Source organism: Strix aluco, chromosome 21 (genome assembly GCF_031877795.1).
Source record: "Strix aluco isolate bStrAlu1 chromosome 21, bStrAlu1.hap1, whole genome shotgun sequence".
Taxonomy (NCBI): Eukaryota; Metazoa; Chordata; class Aves; order Strigiformes; family Strigidae; genus Strix; species Strix aluco.
The window spans coordinates 14,918,179-14,942,730 of NC_133951.1; the positions used below are offsets into that span (position 1 = coordinate 14,918,179).

Sequence of the window (24,552 nt, forward strand, 5' to 3'; positions counted from 1 at the left end):
TGTTCTTGTAAGGCTGCCAGCAGCGTTGCATCATGCATACAGCGGCATGAAACTGCATGGCACTATCAGTAATGTTTCGCAGACATCCTTTTGCTTATCCTGTCAATATAGGCCTGACCTGAAATACTCTTCCTATTTCAGTCCCAGCCCCACAAAAAAAGCTCATCAATCATGACTGTCAGCACTACGTCCATTCCAGTCCCACAGGTCTGTCAATGCACATTACTTGTTACCTGTAATGCACTGCCGTTGTGAATAAACACACTTATAATCCATTCTTCATTTTGAAAGCCCTTTTAAATACTTTTTTTTTTTCTTGTGGGCTGCTAAAGATGGTTCATTGGATCTATACAATGGCCTAAAAACAGATGCAATGTAGGTTAGAAAGGACCTCTGGGTGAAATGTCACAAGCCTTATCACTCCCTGCTCACAATGGATCTTGACACAACTTGTGTCCATTGCCTCTTTTCACTTTTTTTCTTTTCACTGTGCACCTTTAAGAGTCTGGCCCCGTCTTCTCCAAAATCCCTCACTGGTTAGTTAAAAAGCAGCAATCAGACCACCCATTGACTTTGTTTTTCAAACTGAACAACCCAGCTCTCTAAACCTCTTCTTGTGTAATGTGTTCCAGCGTCCTAGCTGTCCTGGTGGCTCTCCACTGGACGCCAGTTTGTCCATTCTTTGTACCAGAGGGTCCAAATCTGGACACAGTACTCCAGATGTACCGCATAAAGGGGAATAAATCACTTCCCTTAACTCACTCGAGGCACTCTTGCTCTCGCAGTCTGGTATGTGGTTAATGGCACACGAGTATCTATGGAATGGTAACAGGTCACTATTAATACAAAGCTCATTTGAAAAGGCTAAATGGCTGCCATATTACTCCACAGTTGCCATCAGATCTCAGAAATAATCATGATGATAAAAATAGTAATATCAAAATCAAAAAAACAAACCAGCCACACAGCACTGTAAGAAATAATGTATTGAATGCTATGCCTCTTATTAAAAACTAAAAATCACCTTTACTTGGAACATTCTGAAGAAATGCTTGTCTTGCTTGTCTGTCTACTTATGAAGACCTTTAATAAAGAAGAGTCTACAATCCTTCCAGGGAACATACTCCATTATTAGCCATCCTGAAAGTTTTTCCAGTATTATAATTTAAGGGCATTAATTTTTGTCCCATCCACAGCAGGTGTTAGAACAGTTTTCCAAAGTTTTGCTGATGAAGGACTACTTCATGAACAGGCCAACAGTTTGGGAGACATAACATTCATCTGCAATACACTGCTCAACACAATGGCTACCGTTAAAAGGTTCCTTTACCATTTGCCCGTGAAGAGGCTATGCTTTACTGCACATCTTACAAACGGGGTTCCTGCTAAAATTTCCAAGAACATGTGGTGCTTTTTGTAGAAGTATAGCACTGATTAATGTTCAGTCTATGACCTAGATTTCACCTTCTCCTCTTATCCTGACCCTGATACTGTCTCACATACAAGGTCAGGATGCTGTCTCACATACAAGAATTTCTGTCTGCTTTTATTCTTTTATGTTCCAACTTGTTGCACTGGATTATAAAATTCTAGTGAATAACAATACCTAGTTCACTGTGTGCCCACAGCATAAACCATGTTATTTCCATGATCTCACTTTTGGCCTTTAGGTCCTAGCACACTAAGCAGTACTGTAGCTATTAACCTGCCATAAAAATAACGATTAAGGAAGGATTTGCTAAATTACAATTTGATCTAAGTCACTTGGCAAAACATGAAGTGTGCAATTATCAGATGGACACTTTCATATCTGCCCCAGATAAGGTTTAGACTATGTCAAAATAGAAGGGTATTTGCATTTTCCAGGAGTATTTAATAAAAGGGGAGAAGTATTTGCAACAACGGCATTAAAACCAGAGAACTATATAGGCATTCCTCTTAATTTTTACTTGTGCGGCCAACAGTGAAATTCCCTTCAAGTAAGTCATTAGACCTTCAGATTCTGATTACAGGGCCGTAACAACAGTAGCAGTCATGTAAAAAATTCAGTGGAAGGGGGGCGGAATCCACCACCGTACTTCCATTCTTCCAGAAGAGTCAAATACTGTGACTACTTTACAAAGCATGCTTACCTTGGTCAGTGTTCTTTTGAGGACTGAGAATGGAAGGGCTTGATCCCATTTCTAAAGTTTGCCAAATACCTTGGCAGAAACTATGTGCTCTAGATGAAGAAAGCTGGACCTGTTGGGTTTGACTAGGACTCTGCCTGAGTGGCTGGCTTTGAATGATCTTTGAGGATGTATCTGCCTTTTGTTGCTCTGGCCCATGATTTTCAATAGAGAAATCTAGCTGAACCTGTTCAAGTTCAAACACAAATTTACAGAGATACATACTTTTCACATCAAAGACATCTGAAAATTGATTAAATCTCATAGTGGCATCTTGGTCTTGGAAAGATAGAAGGTTTCAGCAAGAGGCAAGACAAAAGAAAATTATTATTTTTGATTTTTAGTGGTTGTACAAGAAGATTAATTACAACATCATGAAAGTGATTGAGGAACCCTAGTTTATTAAGTTTATTAAGATACAGGGAACTACAGGCCAGTCAGTCTCACCTCTGTGTCTGGAAAGCTCATGGAGCAGATCTTCCTGGAAACTGTGCACATGGAAAATAAGGAGGTGAGTGGTGACAGCAAATGGCTTCACTAAGGGCAAATTGTGCCTGAAAAATTTGGTGGCCTTCTATGATGGGGCTACAGTGTTGGTGGATAAGGGAAGAGCAACTGATGTCATCTGCCTGGACTTGTGCAAAGCATTTGACACTGTCCTTGTCTCTCTTAAATCGGAGAGATGTGGATTTGACGGATGGACCACTCAGTGGATAAAAAATTGGCTGGATGGTCTCACTCAAAGAGTTGTGGTCAACTGCTCCATGACTGAGCAGAGAGCAGTGATGAGTGGCGTTCCTCAGGGGTTGGTGTTGGGATCAATGCTGTTTAACATATTTGTCAGCAACATGGAAGGTGGGATCAAGGGACCCTCAGCACCTTCCCCGCTGACACCGAGCTGTGTGGTGCGGTGACACGCTGAGGGAAGGGATATGCCATCCAGAGGGACCTGGACAGGCTGGAGAGGTGGGACGTGCAAATCTCATGGAGTTCAACAAGGCCAAGGGCAAGGTCCTGCCCATGGGCCGGGGCAATCCCAAGCACAAATCCAGGCTGGGCGAGAAGGGGATTGAGAGCAGCCCCAAGGAGAAGGACTTTGGGTGTTGGTGGGTGGAAAACTGCCTGTGAGCCAGGAACGTGCGCTGGCAGCCCAGGAAGCCATGCGTGTGCTGGGCTGCACCCAGAGCAGTGTGGGCAGCAGGGCGAGGGGGGGATTCTCCCCCTCTGCTCTGCTCTCGGGAGACCCCCCTGCAGTGCTGGGTCCAGCTCTGGGGACACCAACAGCAGAAGGACACGGACCTGCTCGAGTGGGGCCAGAGGAGGCCATGAAGATGCTCGGGGGGGCTGGAGCACCCCCGCTGTGAGGACAGGCTGAGAGAGTTGGGGGGTTCAGCTGGAGAAGAGAAGGCTCCAGGGAGACCTTAGAGCGGCCTCCCAGGACTGAAAGGGGCTACAGGAAAGGGGGGAGGGACTCTTGATCAGGGGGGTGTAGGGATAGGATGAGCGGGAACGGGTCTAAACTCAAAGAGGGCAGATTTAGATGAGATCTAAGGAAGAAATCCTTCCCTGTGAGCAGGGGGAGGCCCTGGCACAGGCTGCCCAGAGAAGCTGTGGCTGCCCCCTCCCTGGAAGGGTTCAAGGCCAGGTTGGACGGGGCTTTGGGCAACCTGGGCTAGTGGAAGGTGTCCCTGACCGGGACAGGGGGGTTGGAACTGGATGGGCTTTAAGGTCCCTCCCAACCCAAACCATTCTGTGATTCTATAAGTATTAACAAATACTATTTTGTACAGGAACAATGCATAACTTAAAAAACCCCATATTTTTTAAGTCTTCCAGGAGATGACTGTTGAGTAATTGCAACTGAAAAAATCCAACTGAAGGCAAATTACATTGGTGATAAAACTGCACTGTACCTCAGTGGATGGTAATTCTGTTTCTTCCCCACAGCTGCCTGGAGCTGCTGCTTCCTTTAAGCTAGGGCGGGCAATTAGAGAAGAGATCCTTGAGGGATGCTGTTGCTTTGCATACTGCAGCTCCTAATGTGAAATATGACATTAACACAAATAACTCATGGTCTCTAAAAATAATACATTTATAGCTCAGTTTGCTGTTATACTGCTATATTTAAAATAATCACTTATAAATAACATTAAATAAAATTATTTTCCCTTCAGATGAACAGGGCTACACTACCCTCCTAATAAACCTTTCACTAAATCTGTTCAAAATCTACATTTCTTGATGCTGTTACTACCATCCTGCTTGTTACTCAAGTTTATATTGTCAGGGTCATCCTTCACTTTTGTCTTTTCCCATGATTAAATTACGAAGAAAAACTCCCAAAGAAGTCCTGAAAAGCCAAATAAAATAAAGCAGCTATGGAAAAGTAATTTGTCCGTGACTAAAAAGAGCTAATTACCCCACAGAGTTTCAGCAACTTTCAACATGTAGCAATTAAAATGAGATTTGATGAAAAGCAAACTGCTTCAGCCCTGCTAAAGGAGACAAAAATAAATATCAAAGTCTTCTGCTATATATTTAAGACCAAATAAATAAAACATGAGCCCATCATAAAATAACTGACACTGAAATTCCTGTATATAGTAATATAGTAAATGATAGTAATAAATTCTCTCAGTTTTTCATAAGGATGATGATCTTGAACACAGGAGCAAAAGTAGCCTGGCTCGTAAGAGTGATTACCTAGAAGAAAACCACCCAAACTAGAATAGCAATGTTTCAAGCTCAACCTGGAGCTCAGCTTCAGTGCAGGAGCTGAAGCCTCAGTGGGTATGTTCTGGGTAAAGAGCAGCCTGGAATGAGACTACTGAAGATGAACAGCTTGGATATGAGAAGGGCTATTCTTCCTTCTAGTCTGGACAAATTCCAGCAGTAACACAGATGATCCCAAAGGTTCCAGAGCTGGAAAGATCCTCAATGACAGCCACTTCAACCATGACCTCAAAGCAACTCATGAGCTGAAGAGGTTGGGCTACTGGAGTTTAGCACACCACCTGGAAACTCACAGCCAAATGCTACCTCTTCAAGAGCCATGGACACATTGTATCTTTTAAATCTATTTATTCTTATAAAAGCAAGAACAATCTTTAATGATTTTAAAAAGAACATGGGAGACATGTCAGAAAAACAGCAAACACAGTACCTAGCTCATTAAAAATAGGCAAGGGAAGACTGGGATGGATAAGCAATGAATATTCATTGGTCTCAATTTAAGAGTCAGCTAAGTTATGAATTGTGAAAGAAAAAAAAACTAAGAGGTGGAGAAAAAAAATTGTAAAAAATGTGGTTTTGATTTGAGGCAATTTTGCCCAGATCTGGAAATTGCTTTTACATACGTTTAGCATAAGCATTTAGCTAATCCTTTTCAGACCTCGATCCAAGCAGTGCACAGATGAAACAAGCAGGCTACAAAAGGTCTAATCAAATGCTTTGCTGGACCCTAATCTCCTCTGCAAAAATTATTCCCAGTGTTAGAGTTTAAGAGATTAAGAAACAGTTCACTGAACTGAAAGTTCAAGTGAACAAAGGATGCCAAGTGTGTGACTTTAATAAGATGTTCACAAAGCATCCCAAACAAATTATATATCCACAGGCCCACTGAGGCATTCCACAGTAAGTTCACCTTTTCAGGTACTCTGCACACTTTAACAGCTGCCTCACCTATTTCCTTTTGAAACCCCACAAGAGGGGAAACCAGAATCATATGCTCAGGACTGTCATCTAGGACCACAGTTGACCTTCTTCACAAGAAGTTTAAGATCTCCTGCTCCAGAAACAGCCCATACCACTGTCCCATAAGATGTATCATTGATATGCCAGTAAGGCTATTTATTCAATGCTCCCTGATTCTTTTCTCTGAGGACCTTCCTCACACTATAAGACGCTAATACTTCTTGTGACAGTGCTGCAGTGACAGCTCTTGATCAGGTCCTCAGACTGTCAATGAAGAGTTGCAAAAAAATGCTGCATTCCCAGACCTGTTCTCACAGAGCTTAAACAATGTGAGCCCTACCAGTCTCAGAACCCAGATGGCTTGCACTATGGTATGTCCTAACTAGTATTTCTGATACCCTCACTAATACTTTTGACATCAAAAAAGTTTGATTAGATCAATTTGGTAAAATATACCAGATTCTCCAGTTCACATTGTGCTTACCTGACTGACCTGTTACAGTTCTCAATTTCTGTTATCTTAGACTATCCGCTATATCTAAGGAAGAATAAGTCTCCATTAGCTCTGTAAAGGTACAGCAGATGGCATTCTCAGTTTATCACTGTCTGATGGATGGTTTACAATGTTTGCTCACAGTGCAACCTTTAAAACTTCTTCATTGACTAATGAGCAGTAAAGAAGAACAGGGGGTTATTTCCACTCATGCAATCTGTTCAGATTTGGTTCTAATTGACTCTAACAGCACAGCCTTTTGGACTTCAGGCAACCTTTCCCCACCAAACAGGAGTGCCCCTCCTGTTGGGCATCTTCTGCTAGGGAAAAGCTAAGAGAAATTCAAGCACCTGTGATAGGACATCCAAACACAGAGTTCTTCCCTGCCAGGTTCCTTTAGAACATATTCCAAAATGTCACCATAGATTCAATCTGATGGATTCACCTTAGCCAAGAAACATGTACATATAGCTGTCCCAGCTGAAATACTGATGCTTTGAATGCTTGGAGAGCCTTTTCCTTTCATATTCCAATGTTTGAGGCCTCTAAACAAGCACTACCTGTTTTTACTACTATTCTTTATCCAAAAGAACAGCAATCCTGTACAGAAGCTGGATAACTGTCTGCCTAAAGACCTGATAGCAGAACACTGAACTTGACCGTCTCAACACTTGTTCTCAAATTCAATTGCCGGATGATCTTTGCACTTCAACTTTTTACACTATTTTCTCAGATCTACTAACCCAGAAGCTTTTGTAATTAATCCAGCTAACATCTGTCATGGATATAATTACGTGGCTTAATCTGCAGCGCTGTTTCACTTCACGGGGAAAAAACCTATTTTCAGCAGAACTAAACTGCAAATTGAAAGTGGCTCATCCTCAGACATACAACTGGTTAAATTAGTACCAGCTGAGCCATTTAGCTTTCATTTACTTAATTTGTAGCACTATTCTAAGGAACTACAGAGGTTAGTATGGTGTTTTTTTCTTTATCACCATTCTTAACTGTAAGAAAAATCAAATATTAATTAGAATTTACTTCCACTGCCTCTTTTAAGAAACTCACCTTTGCCATTCAAACTGTCTGGCCAGACGGTTCATATACTTTATAATACACCTAGGCCAACTAGATAACATCTGAAGAAATTAGTGATAACTTCAGGCTCAAAAAAACCACAGGATGGCCTGCACAAAATGAATACGTGGTTATTCCATCTTTTTAGAATGTGTCTAGATGTGAAAACTTTTAAGACGTTTTTAGAATGTGTTCATATGGTAAAATTTTCAAGTAAATGACTGACAATTATGATTTTTTAGTGCAACCTGACAACCTGAGAGGATTATCTCCTGTGTAGTTTCATGTTATCACAGAGATCTTAGTATGTAAAAAGAGAAACATTAAACTTCAATCATCTCCTGGATGAACTTTAGTAATCCACAAAACACTCTCAATCTGTTCTTGATTTCAATTAAGAGAAATAAGAATGCATAAAGAGAGAATTAAAAGTAAACAGGATCCTCTAGAGGAGATTAGCTTTAATTCAGTTGATTTTTCCCCAAAGGCAAAGGAGATTGCAGTTTCAATCTAATAGACTGGAGGGTGACTGCTTGGAAAGCAGCTCAGCAGAAAAGAAACAGGAAACCTGGTGGACTACAAGGTGAACATGAGGTAGCAATGCGTTCTTGAGGCCTTTGGCCAACAGCATCCTGGGCTGCATCACGAAAAGCACTGCCAGCAGGTCAAGGGAGGTGACTATTTCCCTCTACCAAGCACTGGTGCAACCACATTTAGAGTATTGTGCCCACTTTTGGTCTCCCCAGTAAAAGACAGACATGGACATACCAGAGCAAGTCCAGCAAACAGTCACAAAGACGACCAGTGACACAGGAGGAAGGGCCGGGGAAGCTGGCCTTGTTTAGCCTCCAGAAACGGTAAGTCAGGAGTGATCTTTTCAACATGTCTAAGTACCTGATGGGGATGGTGGGAGGAGATAAAAGATGACTGAGCCAGATTCAGTGGTATACAGTGGAAGAACAAGAAGCAATGGGCAGAAAGTGACATACAGGACATTCTGCTTAAGCATAAAGGGGAAAACCCCCCCCCCAAGCTTCTTTACTGGGAGGGTGATCGAACACTGGAACAAGTTGCCCAGAGGGGTTCCCAGAGGAAGTATTTCCCCAGCTGAACTTGGTTAATAATTCTACTGGAGTTTTATACGTTGGAGCAACAACCTCACGCTTTCTGAAAGAACATTGTTTACTGCCCTCAAAACTACAGCGACAATCAGCTGCTCTGACTCAATCCTCACAGGAACAAATCTGCTGATCAATTAAATAAAGTACATAGTGAAATCCTGACTATCGAAGTCACTGGGAGGTCTGCCACTAACTACTAGGGGAGCCAGGATTTACCCAGTTTTGTCTCTAATGAAAGCTGCAATTTAACTATTAAAAGTAGTAGTTTAATTACAAAAGATAAGAGACAGGTTAATTATATATCCTGCTATCATATATGGAATATATGCTATTACAATAATTTTGACAAGGGTGCTTTAACATCCCACCACCATGGATATTTGGAAATATGCTCACTGATTAATCATTTTCAAGTTTACCTTGGAACATACTGCAAATCCTTCAAACGGCCTATCTTATTTAAAACTAAGCTTTATGAAACTCATACTTGCAATTCAGGATTGCGTTTATGCTGCATTAACACAAGTGTTTCTGAAATTCCCCGGATGAAAATAATGTTTAAAAAAGTTGATTTTGAAGTCCCAAATACAACCCTTTAAGGAAATGGGGTAACATCTGGCTGGCAAACAGTCACTAGTGGTGTTCTCCAAGGCTCAATTTTAGGGCTAGTTCTCTTCAATATTTTTATCCATGACCTGGACACAGGGGTTGAGTACACACTAAGTAAGTTTGCCAATGATACTAAATTAGGAGGACTTGTTGATTCCCCTGAGGGCAGAGAGATCTTACAGAGAGATCTTGACAGATTGGAGTGCTTGGCAATCACCAACTGTATGAAATTTAACAAGAGCAAATGCTGGATTCTGCACCTGGGACAGTGTAATCCTGGACGTCCATACAGACTGGGGGACAAGAGGCTGGAGCGCAGCCCTGCAGAAAGGGAGCTGGGGGTTTTGGCTGGTGGTAAGCTCAGTATGAGTGAACAGTGTGCTCTGGTGGCCAAAAGGGTCAACCATATCCTGGGGTGCCTTAGGCACAATGTAGTTAATCAGTCAAAAGGACTGATTGTCCCACTATACTCACCACTGGTGTAGCCTCACCTCAAGTACTGTGAGCAGTTTTGGGCTCCATAATATGAGGATACAGAAATATTAGAATTTTGTTGTCGAAGGAGGGCAACAAAGATGGGACTAGAGGGCAAGACTTATGAGGAGTGCCTGAGGATACTTGGCTTGTTCAGCTTAGAAAAGAGGAGACTGATGGAGGACCTCATTGCTCTCTACAACTTCCTCACAAGGGGGAGAAGAGACAGAGGTGCTGATCTCTGCTTTCTGGTTTCTGGTGATAAGATGCAAGGGAATGGCTTAAAGCTGCATCAGGGGAAGTTCAGACTGGATATCAGGAAGAAGTTCTTCCCTGAGAGGGTGGTCAAGCATTGGAACAAACTCCCCAGGGAGTGGTCATGGCTCCAAGCCTGTCGGTGTTCAAGAAGCATTTGGACAATGATCTTAGATACATGGTTTAACTTCTAGGATGCCCTGTGTGTGAAGTCAGGACTCAAAGATCCTTATTGGTCCCTTCCAGCTCGGGATATTCTATGATTTTATGAAATCCTCCAAGGTCCCAAAGGATGATTTCAGCTAAAGTCAGTAAAAGACATTTAAATACACTATTTTAAAGAGAGTTATATTCATGGAATTAGAACTGGCTTAACTGCTATTATTACTAGATTTCAGAGAGCATATCATTACCTGTGTTGTAAGTCTGTGCTGTAGATGCTTTAAAGCTGATAGCTGACACTGTGTTCTTTTGACAAGCTCTCTTGGAAAAAGACTACCAGAGGCAATACAAACTGTGCAGTGCTCACAGCTAACAGGATACCAAAGTCCTATAAAGGAGAGAAAATACTAAGGAAGGCATTCTCTGTTGTTATTTTGTCATCAATATTACATTCCCAGCAAGTGTTTATAGTGGATATAAACGAACCACAGAACACGAGCCTTCTCACTGCAGATGAATTCAGTGCTATGCAGAAATGGGCCTCATGTTTTCGTCCTTTGCTTCATGGCAAGAGCAACTGTTGCATGGAACTTAAATGTCCACAGTGAAATCTTCTTACAGTATATATGCTGCTGATTCAAGTTTACTCTACAGTAAGCTTATTCTGCTTTCTCTTCCACTTTCATAAAGCATTATTTTTTATTCTAAGAGATGAACCACTTCTTTTCTGCTCTTAAAAGAAGTCTTAGTTCAACTTCCAGTTCCCATGCTGACACCTAAGGACCAGGGAATCCTTCATCTAAGATGTTCATCAACAAAAAGTTACTGCTTACAGACTCCCACTGTTCTGTTAGCACCTCTTATCACAGGATAGTCTTACTTGCAACAATTACCACCACAGTCTCACACAAACTATGCAGATTAAGAATCCGTCAGGTCCAGCACTTTGCTTTCATATTAAAGCCTAGCTCTCTCCAGCTCAAAGGATGAACTGATTTCCAGGTTTTATTCTAAATACGTAAGCTAGCACTCTTCTGTAGAATAAATTTACCTTCCTTTAATACCATTCCAAGTTCTGCCCTGAGTCTGTTTCCCATTTCAATCAGCTGCTGCTTCTCTTGGCTCAGAATTGAGATTTTTCTTGCTGCTTCCTTCAGTTTATTTTGCATTCCTTGTAGAGGGCAGCTGACACCATACTGAAGACCAACACCAGGACCTGCATCAGGTAACTGTTGTCCAAGATCTACCACCTTTTCTTCAAGAACTTTGGGTTTTTGCCCCTGAAAAAAAACAGATAGTGCTTATAATGAATACTGTGGTCTGTGGGTTTAGAGATTTGTACAAACACACATTAGAAGCCAGTTGAAGAAAAAGCATAAAGTTGGTCTACAGCCCATTTTTGAGAGTCCATTTTCAAGATTTTGTTAGCAATATAGGGCAAACTATAACAGCCTGGGACAGTCCCACAAATATTGTTAACTACAGGTGTAAAATAATACACATAGGATAAACACCATATAACTGTAAACTAGAGAGCAGTTAATTTTAAGATAAAATGTGGAAAAAACCACTTTACAGCATATAGCAAGCTACCACAAACCCTTCTTTGTGTAATCATCAAATGCATACACACATATGGGGTAGATATGACTATAAAATGCTGTTTTAAAAAGAAAGGCTGCAGAGTGAAAAGTAAAGATTCTACAATTGGGTTTGTCTCTGCAAACCCAGTTGAATCCACTTGCACACATACATTATGTTAAAGTATTTACCCAAAAGATTACATCCTTGTTTTTCAAGAGCTATATACTGTACTCTTTCAGCCCCCTTACTAGAGGAGACGTTTCAATATCCATTTAAATACTCATAATTCACTGAACAAATCATGTCCCTACAGACTTTATAAATACTACACATTGCCACAAGTATCTAAATACATCACACACATTAAAATTGTTTTACAAAACTCTTGCTCATCTATACGTTTCCTCTTCTATATATAAACTAGCTAGCAGTGCACTACACTGTAACTGTGCGATTCCAACCAGTTTTCAACTAAATCATCCTGAACACTGTGATTCAGGGAATACACATTGAAAGGTGTTATCCACACCACCATTGCCTCAGTGTGCCATGCAAGTCCCATTCTCTTATTTCTTTGGATAGCTTTACCATAAAAGAGGAGGCCTTCAAGAACATACACAGAAAGCACACAGGTCCACAAACACTATCGGGGAGAAAGGTGGAGAAATTAGTGCAGGACTAGAATTGAAAAATATGCAGACAGGCATCAAAGTGAAAAAAAGCAACACCACTTTGGTGTACATATAGCAATTTACATAAACGCAATTAATGTAAACAGCCACAAATTACTGCATTCTACCCTCATCACATGAATAGTGAAATTAACACACTGAGCCTTAACATAAAGAGAGGTCAGGGCAATGACCAATTATGATACTACTGGTTGTCACATTATGTACCACTTTCACTGCACCAAGAGGTAAAAGTACATCACATGGCTGGGACAGGAATACCATTTGCTTAAACTTCTATTTTTCCTGAACTTTTCATAAAAACATTCAAATGCATTACACAGAAGATTTTTTTTTTCAGGTGACAGACTGTAAGCTGTAGAGTTAGGAGTGGAACTCGGAAATCTTTTTACATTTAGATCCATGTCCAGAGTAAAACTCTACAATACAAAAGAGAAAACATGGAAAAGATGGGTACTAAAAAAAGGTGGGAGACAAAACTCTCCTCAGAGCTGATACAAAGAGAAAAGAAGAAAAATATACATACTCGCAAAAGTCTACATGCCTATTTTGCTAGTTTCCACAACAAAATTTCCTCTTTTTTTTTAGCTACATTTTAGCTCTGGAGTCTATAATTTTGAGATTATGGTCCCAGAACCTCTGTTGTATATATGGAAAAAAGAAAACTATCACTCTCTGTATTGACTTCACATCTGCACCCCCACATTTAGTTACCATTATTGCTCAAAAGATTCTAAACTCCCTGAGGCAGAAATATTTTTGCCTGTAATTCACCATGGCCTTAAATACATCCTTAGCATACAATTAATAAACATTAAGAAGCACAAAGACAGTGTAGAAGAATGTTAAAATATAAGCACTTCTAAAATCCAGTAGGGAATTCTAATGAAGGTTTGCCCATTGTTTGTTAGATATTCTCAGGACTGTTTCCAACTGCCAGTCTATGCCTAAGAAGGCTTCTTATGCACTAAGGAAGAAGAAATAAAGCAGGCAGCAGAAATAGACAGGAAATGATAGTTCAACATCAGTGAAGATGGCATTAACTACAATTCCAGCATTTTGTTCACTTCAAGTTTTGGCCTGTGCATCTGCTATTTACTATGTGCCTATACATATAAAGCGCAAGTAATTCAGCATTTCACACTGAAGATGCACATTTCTGCCTGAAAAATGTTCTTGTTCTCATATCCAGCCCTGAGCATTCAATTATAGTTTAGCGTCAGGAAGCAAAGGATTAATTTTTGGCACAGAGATTGTTCAGTTCCTATCGTACTGTCTCTGAGGCAAAGCCACGCTCTACTCTTCTAAGGCTCTATCCCCACTTAATGAAATGTGAAGAAAATGAGAATGCATCTTGGACAGTAGTTTGTAACACATTTTCTGCAACAGAAAATAACAGTTGGTGTAAAATTCAGTTTTCATCTAATTCTGGAGGTGGCCAAAGAGAAAAAGTGTATCTGTGTTGTCTATACTGGTACACAACAATTTCCTAAATATAATTTGACAGCAGGAACAAACAAATTTCCTTCTATATTCAACAAAAAGATACTTCTAAGATTAAATGTGATCTGCACCTGGTGGGTTGTGTATGTTTTCACACAAGGTTCCCAAAGCTCCAAAGTTTTATTTGAACATTGATATTGCTCAGTTCTTAAAGCTCTTACCTTTTAACATAATCAGCACCTCTCATCCTTATTTATTACCTAGGTATTATTTCCATTTTATTGAATTTAGATGGTTACTGGTGAGCCTTAACAGTAAGATTAAACCATGAAACAGATACTGGTAGATTTCACAGATGACTCGAAAATTAGAAACCCCTTATTTTTTAATTGTATTTTAACCTATCTTACTTTAGGCTCCATCTACCACACCACAAAATTGCTGGGAGATGGGAGCGGAGGACATATAGTGACTTACTCCTTACACAGTATTAGATTATCTGTCTGAGTGTTCAATTCATTTATTAATTTTCTGAGAGATGCCTCTGTCACACTTTAATGCTGATATTGTTCCTACCCTTTAAAATAACACAATGGGAATGGCATTTGTAAACCCTAGAACTGAGTAAAAATGCTCCCAGAGCCAGTGAGTTTTTCCCTCGTGGGTGACAAGAGCTCCAAGCCGACGCTCAGTCAGTTCCCCTGCTCATACAGAGTCATCCCTGGCGGCCGGCGGGGCACGCACGGGAGCCCACCACAGCCGGAGGTCCCATCGGTGGGGCCCAGGGGCCGGCAAGAGGGCAGCCATGGCCGCTGGCCCTGACAGTGCAGCCCCCCAGTGTGGGCTTGGTGGAAGCGAGCCCTGCGAGCCGGCAGGTACAGGTTCTCCCAGGAAAAGGCACATCCCCCTCACTGAGCACACAATGCCACTGGTAGATATATCCCCAACCAAGGCTTCACAGGACCTTCACATCAGAGTCCAGGAGTGACACAGCATCTACAGTTCCATCTCTATTCACCTTATTACAGGGCATATTGAAAGACTTTTTTCTATTTTTAAAAAAGGATAAAATACGGATTTACAATGGAAAACTCGAAGAGGTGATACACAGCAGTTTAAGAATTTGCCAGTGGAAAAAAAATATCAAGAAGGCTTGAAAGATCAGGAGTGACTTGTGCCAGGGAATGACTAGCCAAAATTTATTTCCTAGAAAGCATGAGCGTAAGTTTGGTTGAAAAAATCATTGCTGGCTCTCATCTAACTTACACTCATTACTAACTGTCCACATAAGCATATATTGCTTCAGTTTTTAATATTTATTCAAACAAAAATAATATGCTATGTATTTATTTAAACACACACATGCATACAGATATTTTAGGTAGTTCAAAGCTCTTCATACCTTTTCTGTGTCTGGGTTTCCTATACAATCCAAGTTAGCTGAGCTGACTTTGATACTGCTCATAGTGGTTCCAGCTGAAATTTTGTTTGTGCACAATGAACCTAAAAGAGAAGAGGAGTATAATATGAATGTATATGTATTTATACAGGGTTTAGGCTTTCACAGCAACAACTGCTTCAGAACTTTGTCTCATTAATATACACGCATACCACTTCAGTAGATACATTATAAACAGAGCTGAAGAAATATCAAAAATAGTACAGTCTCACAATACGCAAATATCAGTCAGCTACATAATACAGAAGTGACTAGAGATGACACATTAGAAAGGTCAATTCATGGGTAAGGAGCACAGAGAAGTTTTTTTTCCTTCCAATACTGCATTATTTAATCATTTTTGGGAAACTGACAATATTGAGCATAACAAGAATAATTACAACATAGTAGCTTCTTTCACTCACAGTTGAAAAAAATCACCAATAAATGGAAGTTAATCCTGAAAAATTCTTCTTTTCGTTCCAGTAAAAATGTGAGTCTGAACATTTTGATATATATGGACAAGTTGGGAAAGAACAGATGACTTTCTGGAAACCAGAACTGCCCTTCCAAGTTACTCTCCCATTGTCTTAAAAATTTCAGATTTAAGATTATCCTCTCTTTTAGTGATTGAATACGATCTCCAAACATTTTTAAAAGGGATATAAGAAAGATTATTTTAGTTTAATAAAGTATTTCAGCCATAAAGAAAACGGGTAATACAGTTCTGAAAACTTACATTTATCAGCTGACAAAGATTATTGCTTCTCTTGGACACTGCTAAACTCTAGCAGTGGTAAATCTTTTACATATTGGACTATGACATCTTCAAAAAACAGTAGACTAACTTTAGCTGCCTGTGACAAAAAATTATGCTTAAATTTGTTTATTTAAAATTAACAGAGGTTTTGCTTTAATTGGTTATTAATGCCTTATAATTACAAAGTTAGAATATGCTTATATTTATTAAATATGCCTGCACACTCAATTAGCTTATGATTTCACGCTACTGTACAAATCACAGTTTAAAACTAATTCTGCAAACTGGTAATGCACAGATCCAGTCTCAAAATTAAAACAGGGAAGCATAACAACAGCAAAACAGTTGGTATAACAAAATACCTTTCATCAAACCCATCCTATTTTTTCTGAAATACAGAAAACAATGCATGGTAGCTCTAGAATAGTTTGAAGCAATTAGAAATGAAATGTTTACATAGAGGAGGCACAGAGATCTACTGGCACTTATATAACTGGTAAAAGGTGCTAAACACAGGGCTGCTTATTCCACAGAAGTAAAAAATGTCTTTGAAAAAGTTATACCTTGCCTATTTTTTTAAAAAAAAAACAAAACAAATCAGAGCTGGTTATTCCATTACCAAGTTACAGTTAATTTCCCTTGCTCTTTTCTCCAGACTTCCAGAAGTCACAAGAATGTTTATGAAGAAAAAATCCAGTTTTGTTTCTAAACAGGCCTGCATAAGAGCCAATCAGACCTGAACTTAACAAATTCTCAGAAATTTACTACAAAATGTATCTAGTTGTAATGGACATACCTTCCACAGATTTTTTTTTTCTTTTTAACATTATCAGCTTTGACTTTCCCATGAAGGATAATGAAAAAAAAGTAAAAATGTAAGTGTAAGACATTATATGCTGAAATGTTTTTAAGAGATGCTAAAACCCACCCAACTAATGTGTGACAATACCTGGTAAATTGATGCATTTGAGAGTATTATATATTTTTAATACTGAGACTTTTTAAAATTTTTAGCTTCCTGATGGAGCCACCACAAAGGCCACCCGGTAAGCATACTAACAAAGACGGGTTTCTCCTTAGGTTCAGCCGTAGTAGGCAGGACAAAGAAAGCTTGAGGAGTGCATGACAAAGAAACTGTGATAACAAACTGACCTTCCAGGAAAACAGGAGTCGGCAACAGCTACACCTGAAACTGATGTCCTATGCCCACTTACATATCTACACCAAAAAGGCGTAAAAAGTAACTCATTACCTACCCCAAATGAGCCTCTCTGCAAGATCCTCCCTGCACATGAGCTCCCAAACAGACCAGACCCTCACTGGGGACGCCTGCCTGACTCCTGACTCAGTCATGTGGATCATCTTTGAAGTGAGACTTTTTTTTCCATCGTTGATTAGCCCCACTTCTGGGAGCAGTTTGGTGAGTGTCATACCAGCAATACCTCACATAATATATTTATAGGCATGTGCATAGGTAAAGGTTTGTAAGAAAGAGGTGGACCTGTGAAAGCGGGGGCCCATGAAAATGATCAGAGGGCTAGAGTACCTCTCCTCTGAAGAAATTTTTTTATGACAAGGGTAGTGAGACACTGCAACAGGTTGTGTAGGGAAGTTGTTCATGCTTCATCATTAGAAGTGTTCAAGGCCAGGTTGGACAGGGCTTTGAGCAATCTGATCTAGTGAAAGATGTTCCTGCCCGTGGCAGGGGGGCTGGACTAGGTGATCTTTAAAGGTCCCTTCCAACCCAAACCATTCTGTGATCCTATATACTTGCTTCACTAGTTGGGATTCTGTAATAACTTGTAATATATATATATATTTGCTTTACTCTTGCAATATACATATACGTTTGCTCTTCCTAGTGGTAATTTTGCAGTGACTTATAGTGTGTGTGTCTATGTATTTGTTTTTACCAGTAGTAATCTGTAATAAAGAAATTCTCAGAATCTCAGACTTCTCTGTGCTTGTGCATTGTGGAATCCTGAGAACCCTATGGTCACGATCTTTACACACCTGTGGGTTGGGCAGCCCTCACAGGTCGTCACCATGACCACTACACTTCCTTAACTGAACTCAGAGTTCTGTGGCAAGAGTTGTCACCTTGCTCTGCAAGCTGTCTCTTCTCTCTCAGAGGAAGAGGGGACAACATCTGCTCATTGAGACTCTCCATTTCTTTCCTCATTTGTGCAATAGCAGCCCGAAGGTTGGCATTCTGCTCCTGCAGCTTTTTTATTTCCAAGGTAGGAATATCACTGCTTGAAAAACTTTTATCATCATACTGAATTACCTGTAAAATAAAAGTACAACAACCCTTCATGAATGAGCAACACACATTCTCTCCACAACACTACAAACACAGATCCTAATATTTTCAACCCCTGAACAGACTTGTGAAAAAAGAACGACAGGAAGAAAAGAAAGAAATCTGGTTATTCTGGGGATTTTCCAGGGAAAAAAGTGCTGTGATGAGAACCTGAGATGGGGGAAGAGACACAGATGGCAAGGAGGATGGCCACAGACGTGACTCTGTCTTATCACTGTTGCTCTTTGAAGTGTGCTATCTCTCTCTTCCAAGCACGGGTAACCCATCTCCTTAAAGAACTTACTGGCTCAACAGCAGTCCCCCTTCTGACCTGGAAATTCTGGAAAGTGTCATTGGAGATCATTTGTTCACAAGAACATAAAGAGGCTGGACATCCTTTGCTAAATCAGAAAAGAGGAAGGAGTGTATGGATTACATCTAAACAACCTGGACAATGGACAACATCTAGAAAACTCTAAGCACTTCAAGTCTAAAATAAGTAGCAATATCTTCCTTTTGCAGATTAATTACAGATAAACTAACAGTGAACAATGTAGAAGGAACATCTGTCAGATAATGATTGAAGCTCTGTCTTCACAAAGGCCTTGGAATTACACTTGGTGGAAGTATGAATTGATGAGCGTATGTCATTCTTACAGACTTCCAGAACTGAAGAGGCTGACAAAACCCAGGTTGCCAAAGCTGCTTTAACTACTGTAAAAAAAAGAATTTATATTAGTAAAATATGAGCAGCTTGCTTATAGAGTAATACATCCCAGAATCATTCTATTTCTTAAATTTTTGAAGGGGAATTGCTCAGTGTTTTCTTCATGGGCTGCATACAGCCTTAAAGATTATCTTAGAGATTTAGTTTGGAAAGCTAGTCCTGTGTGAATACAGTGATGGCCTAATCAGGACAAGAATGTGAAATGTTCTAGATCACAAACTTTGAGGACTGCTTTATTCCATTATACCAAATGTTGCTAGCTCCAGAATCCAATTCTTGACAATAGTCAGCAACATATGTTTAGGAAAAATATGGGAAAAAGGACAAATATGGAAATGCTTCCCCTCATGTGCATCCTCAATTTCCAAAGTTGCAACTTTGGGGAAGGGAAGAAAAAGGAAGAACAGACGTGACAAAAAAAGCCCAAACACACAGACACTGATTGGAAAACACATTTCCTCATCACTTGAAATTCCAGTACAATCTTCAGGAAAAAATTCTAGTAGGACCAATGGGATATAAGGACCAGGATATTACAGTCCTGACGTTATTTACTTCTGTTTCTTCATTCCAAGTGTGACTGCAAACAATTTTAAAGAAGTTACACTAGACTGATGGCAGTATATTATAACTGTGGTTTCCTCCAAACAGAGAATTTAGATTCCACCCCTGTAAAATCCTCTCTATCTGATGGAAACATTTGTCATCAGCCATTTAAGAAACGCTGACACTGTTTGGTACAGGAGTATTAGAAAGCCCTGCAATTGTGGAATATACACTCCTACAGTCACTAAATGAATCCTAATTCGCAGACCATCCAGACCAGATGTTTTTGAAAAGAAAGTCTAACATGTTTGGAATATTTGTATCGAATGCTGCCAATTTATATTTTTGATTCCAAAAAAATAAAATGTTTCTTTGTATTCAACCCTAACCTTAAATTTTTGCAAAGCAGCAGTTCTGCCTCTTGAGAGGAAAGGCAATCCATGAGGCCTTGCATATATGACATGTGTCAGCAAAATACTTCAGTCTCAACATTTATGCATTGCACAGTCTCAAACACTACTCCTTTTCTGTCTTCTCCATCACTCCCCGCTTCCTTCAGTCCCCTTATTTCCCCAGTCATAAGCCTGTTCTGTGAGTTTGATCTGAAAGTGTGACCTGGAACACTAATGGCCCACATACTAAATTTCCCTGTCATAAAAACAACAGCTGCCCTACAGCCTCTTTCTCCCATGGCTCTTTCTGCCCTAACAGTACAGGGTATGCAGAAGATGAGGATAATCTCTATTCTGCTTTTACAATCTCTCCAAGACTGTTAAGTAAGGTGAGGAGAGGGGAAAGGGAGATTTGAAAAGGCATGAAGGGAAAGGTACCAGTAAGTACCGATACATTAGCCAGGTGTGTTCTGAATTTTGGGGCCCAGAACTTCATCTCAACCTGCAACGTACACATGAACCATTGCAGTTTGAACCAGAGTTACAGCCATTCCAGATTTTTGCTAGTGGAAAGGGTCTAGATAGAAGACCACATAACCATGCATAATTATTGTCAGCAATCTTTTCTTATCTGTACACTTGTACGGTATTATTAGCATGTTCCAGTTAGCTAGACATGACCTGAGTCATACTCAAAATCAGTTACAAGAGAGACTTTTCAGGCTGGTGTGTTGCACATCTCTGTTGCTTAATTAAAGGCCAAGAATGACTACTGCAGTATTTCTAGCACCCTCATGGGGTCTCAGACCAATGTGAAGAAAGGACCTGCATGCTGAAGATACTATACTAGGGTGTATTTAAACTTAAATCTTTCTTGCCTCATTCGTCTGAACCAGAGGTCAGCCAACATACTATTCCTTCTTTAAGACAACTCTTTAACACAAATGTTATCAATTTTAAACTTTTATTCAGTTTTCCCCTTCTCTTTGTTTACAATTCATTTTGTAGAGAAAAATTAAGATAAAAGGTTCTAGTTCAGCATAATATTTTTTTGTTGTTTATTTGTTTTTTAAACAATGGCCCTCACATAAATCAGAGACAAAAATGGTTTTGCTGAGATGGGTACCACTTATCCTACCTAATATATTAGCAATAGAAAGAAAAGCGTGACAACAGAAACAAAGTCTTGCCAACAACAGTAGCAGTCAGTCACAGTGGAAGACAACAGTGAATGTGAACAGTGAAAGAACCACCGCTCCCCAACCCTGATTCTCGTATTTGAACGATCAATTTGCACATCAGTCCAGTTTGAAATGAAACTGGAAAAACCACTTGCTCCATAGCAAGTTTTTGCTAGCAGTCTCTGTTTGTCTAATTTATTATAAAAATTGTTTTGAGGAAGTATCTTTCTGAATGCAACACTTTCTGCATTCAGAAGCCACTAGGCTTGCTTAACACTGCTTTTTCTTATCAAGCTCTGACAATACACTTTTAACTGCTCACTGTTGAGCACCTGCAGCTGCCCAGTAGGGTGCACTGCAGCACACGCTTTACTTTCATTCCTTTACAAAAGACAATTTTCTACTCATAATGCATTATCCTTCAGCATGGCTTAAAACCAGCATTACGTTTGCGATTCTGAATGGCTTTTTAAAAATATATGTATTTTAATAAGTAGCAATAAAAGGAAAACTGGTTTGTGATACTAAAATAAAAGACATTATTGTAAACAGCTGGCAAATCTGTATTTTGAAACACTGCCTTAAAATTTTAACTTTACAGCTTTAAAATCTACTCTGAATTGCAACCAACACAGAACCTCGGGAACATTCCAGAAATTAATTCTTCCCATTCTGATGTGCCATGATGGTACAGTACATTGTCCAGTTTTGGAGCAACTGCCTACATCCAGCTTGCTCCTTTTGCTAGTGAGTAATGAATGAGAGCCATAATGAAGCCTGTGACACCTAAGCTATGTGTATTCCAGGCTAGATATGTCTATATTTTGAATTAAACTTATGAAGCAGATGAACTGCTTACAAGAAGTCCAGTGGAAACAAGCCACATAAAGTTGTCATCTCAGAATGAATTAATCCAAGTCAAGACACTTAGTGTTGTCTAACCTATTTCTCCCCTTCAGGTGAAACACTGTGAATAAATGATGCATGTATTGTCTGTTCTCTCTCAGTTCAAGCAGAAAGAACAGTCTTCACTTCATGCAACCTGTAACCTGTTTTATGTAGATCAACTTCAATTTAGGAAGGATGGAAGGGAGGGAAAGCAGAGGACATCAGTAGCTCAAGGGCAAAGGGTGTAGAGATTAAAAAAAAAAAAAAAAAGGAGAAAAAAGAAGGAAATCAAAGAAAAAGGTATTTTAAATCACAGGACAGAGACTTAAAGCATATTCCTTTCGGCTCTGTCAAAAATTGCCTTCATGGAAAATTTGACTTCATTGTCTCATCTTCTGTATATGAAATGGACAATGCTGATTAATCTCAGATGTGTTCCTATGTTACACCTATTGATGCTGATGAATCATTTTGGGGAGACAATGGTAAAATAAAACACCAGAGTAAATGCCTGCATTCTCAATTTCATTAACAAGTGTTTCCTCTGGATCTGTGAGTTTACTAGGCTACTGGTCATTGAGAATTATTGCTAGCCCATTGTCTAGTAGTCTCTAAACAATAAACATGTATTTCATTTTTCAGAAACAGAAGGTTGTACATACTTTTTGTATGTACTTTTTTCCCCATACAAAAATACTCCCAGTTTTCCAGGACTAATATTGTTCCCTTGATAGAATTCATGCTATACTGTGATCTGAAACTCTTTTTGGCCTGCGGCTGCTCTAACAGAGATCTTTCTTCTTCTGCTACAATGCCAAGAGAAAAGCAGTGGCATCTCTCAAGCTGACTTGACTTCATCACTAGGAAGCAAAAGCTGCTATTAGAGATGGTCCATGAAAATTAACCTGGTCTCTGATCAAATATTTGATGAACTGCTGTGCACAATACAGAATTACTATTTTACAGATTTTTGAAAGAAGACTGAAATCATGCTTCCCCTGAGAAACACCATGATAGAAAAACTCCATAGCTCTCTATGCAACTCCTGAACAGTGTTAATTTGAAATTCTCACCTGCTCTCTTGCTGAAGACAGGCTTTGTGTTAGATCTTCTGATTTCTGATACTGATTACTTTCAGCATTCTCACAGACTGGCTGCTGCCAGTGCAGTTCTGCTTGCATTTTACTCTGTTCCAGAACCCATTCTCGCTCAGCTGCTAGAGACAGTTGTTGTTTATACCTATGATACACAGAGCAAAGCTGTTGATTTCAGCAGGATAAATACTGAGAATGTTTTGTGTGGGGTTTTTTTTGTTGTTGTATTTGTTTGGGTTTTCTTTGGGGTTTTTTTGGTTTTGTTTGGGGTTTTTTTTTTAAAGTCTTTTTGCTGTCCTCATCTTTCCTTGATCTGTTTTCCAAATTACCTATTTTATTCTATTCTCCTCCAAGTATTTTGCTGGACAAAAGCATTTTAATTGCTTAGAGCTCAGCAGTCTCCTAGAGTCCATCTATATGGGTATTCAGAATCACCCTTGGAGGTCACCTTGGAGGAGCATAAACTGCTCTTCAAGACCAATACTGTTCTTGGCAATACCATCCACAGCATGTTTCCCATTTGCTAATAACAGAAATGAGATACAAAAGTGCTAGGACCTAAAGTTGTTGGATTGTCAAGATAAAATTCCTAAGCTCAAAGGCTGCTGCATGTATGTACACTGAAAACACACTGCTGAAAGAGAAGAGATAGGAGATGCATGAAATGAGACAAACCTCATATTCACAATTTAAGGGTTTTCAAGACAGGTTCAATTGTCATATGGTTGAGCTTTTAAAACACGAAGCTGTCAGAGCTTCAGGGCACTCTTAAGATTGGTTGTAAATGTCACTTTAGACAAAGTCTTAGTTGTCTTTACCATTCTGCTTCTTTCTAGAATTTGGCCAACTGTGCCTTCAACTTCTCTTCCTGTCCACACACTGATTGAATTTGGAATGTTTGAGAGGCAGACTCCTTAAAAATCTCAATCAGATGAGAATCTTGGCCTGTTTTTAGCACTACAATTTCTTCTTGAAGTTTATGTACAGGAACAACTCTCCTCCCATGTTAATATATACTTGCCTAAGACAAAAAATTGTGATGCAATCTTGGATATAAAACTGTTCAATTACTTTTTTTTTTTTAATTAGAGGGAGATCAGAGGGACTTTTTCATGAGCCAAATGCATATGGTAAACCACACATTTCAAAATGCAGGCCACCTAAGCAATTCTTTAGTTTCCAGTGGCCACCTTGGACTGACAGCTGCCTCTTTCCAGGCTGGCTATGAAAGAAGTTCTTTTCTTCCAGTGTGTTGTTCCTTCTCTAAGTTCCCAGATACTTTCTTTTCCACATGACTTCATTTTCTTGTTAAACCTTGAGAACATGTTTTGTAATCATGTCAATCATAAAACTAATGTTTATATGCATATATTGAAATTTTGCTACAAGTTTTCTTGCAGTAATATACATAGAACATCGAACAACCTGGGATGGAAAGATCACCTGGTCCAAC

General features: G+C 39.6%; 1 protein-coding gene across 1 annotated transcript in view; it reads right to left on the reverse strand.

Annotated features, from left to right (window-relative positions):
- Positions 1–24,552, reverse strand: part of CCDC57 (coiled-coil domain containing 57) — a 53,381-nt gene that overhangs the window by 6,665 nt on the left and 22,164 nt on the right. Inside the window, exons 7-13 of the mRNA XM_074847249.1 lie at positions 23,079–23,244; positions 18,070–18,256; positions 15,174–15,274; positions 11,104–11,332; positions 10,304–10,440; positions 4,082–4,204; positions 2,133–2,355 (exon numbers count right to left, since the gene is read on the reverse strand). Of these exons, the coding sequence (XP_074703350.1) occupies positions 2,133–2,355; positions 4,082–4,204; positions 10,304–10,440; positions 11,104–11,332; positions 15,174–15,274; positions 18,070–18,256; positions 23,079–23,244 (1,166 nt within the window). The remainder of the gene's footprint in view (positions 1–2,132; positions 2,356–4,081; positions 4,205–10,303; positions 10,441–11,103; positions 11,333–15,173; positions 15,275–18,069; positions 18,257–23,078; positions 23,245–24,552) is intronic.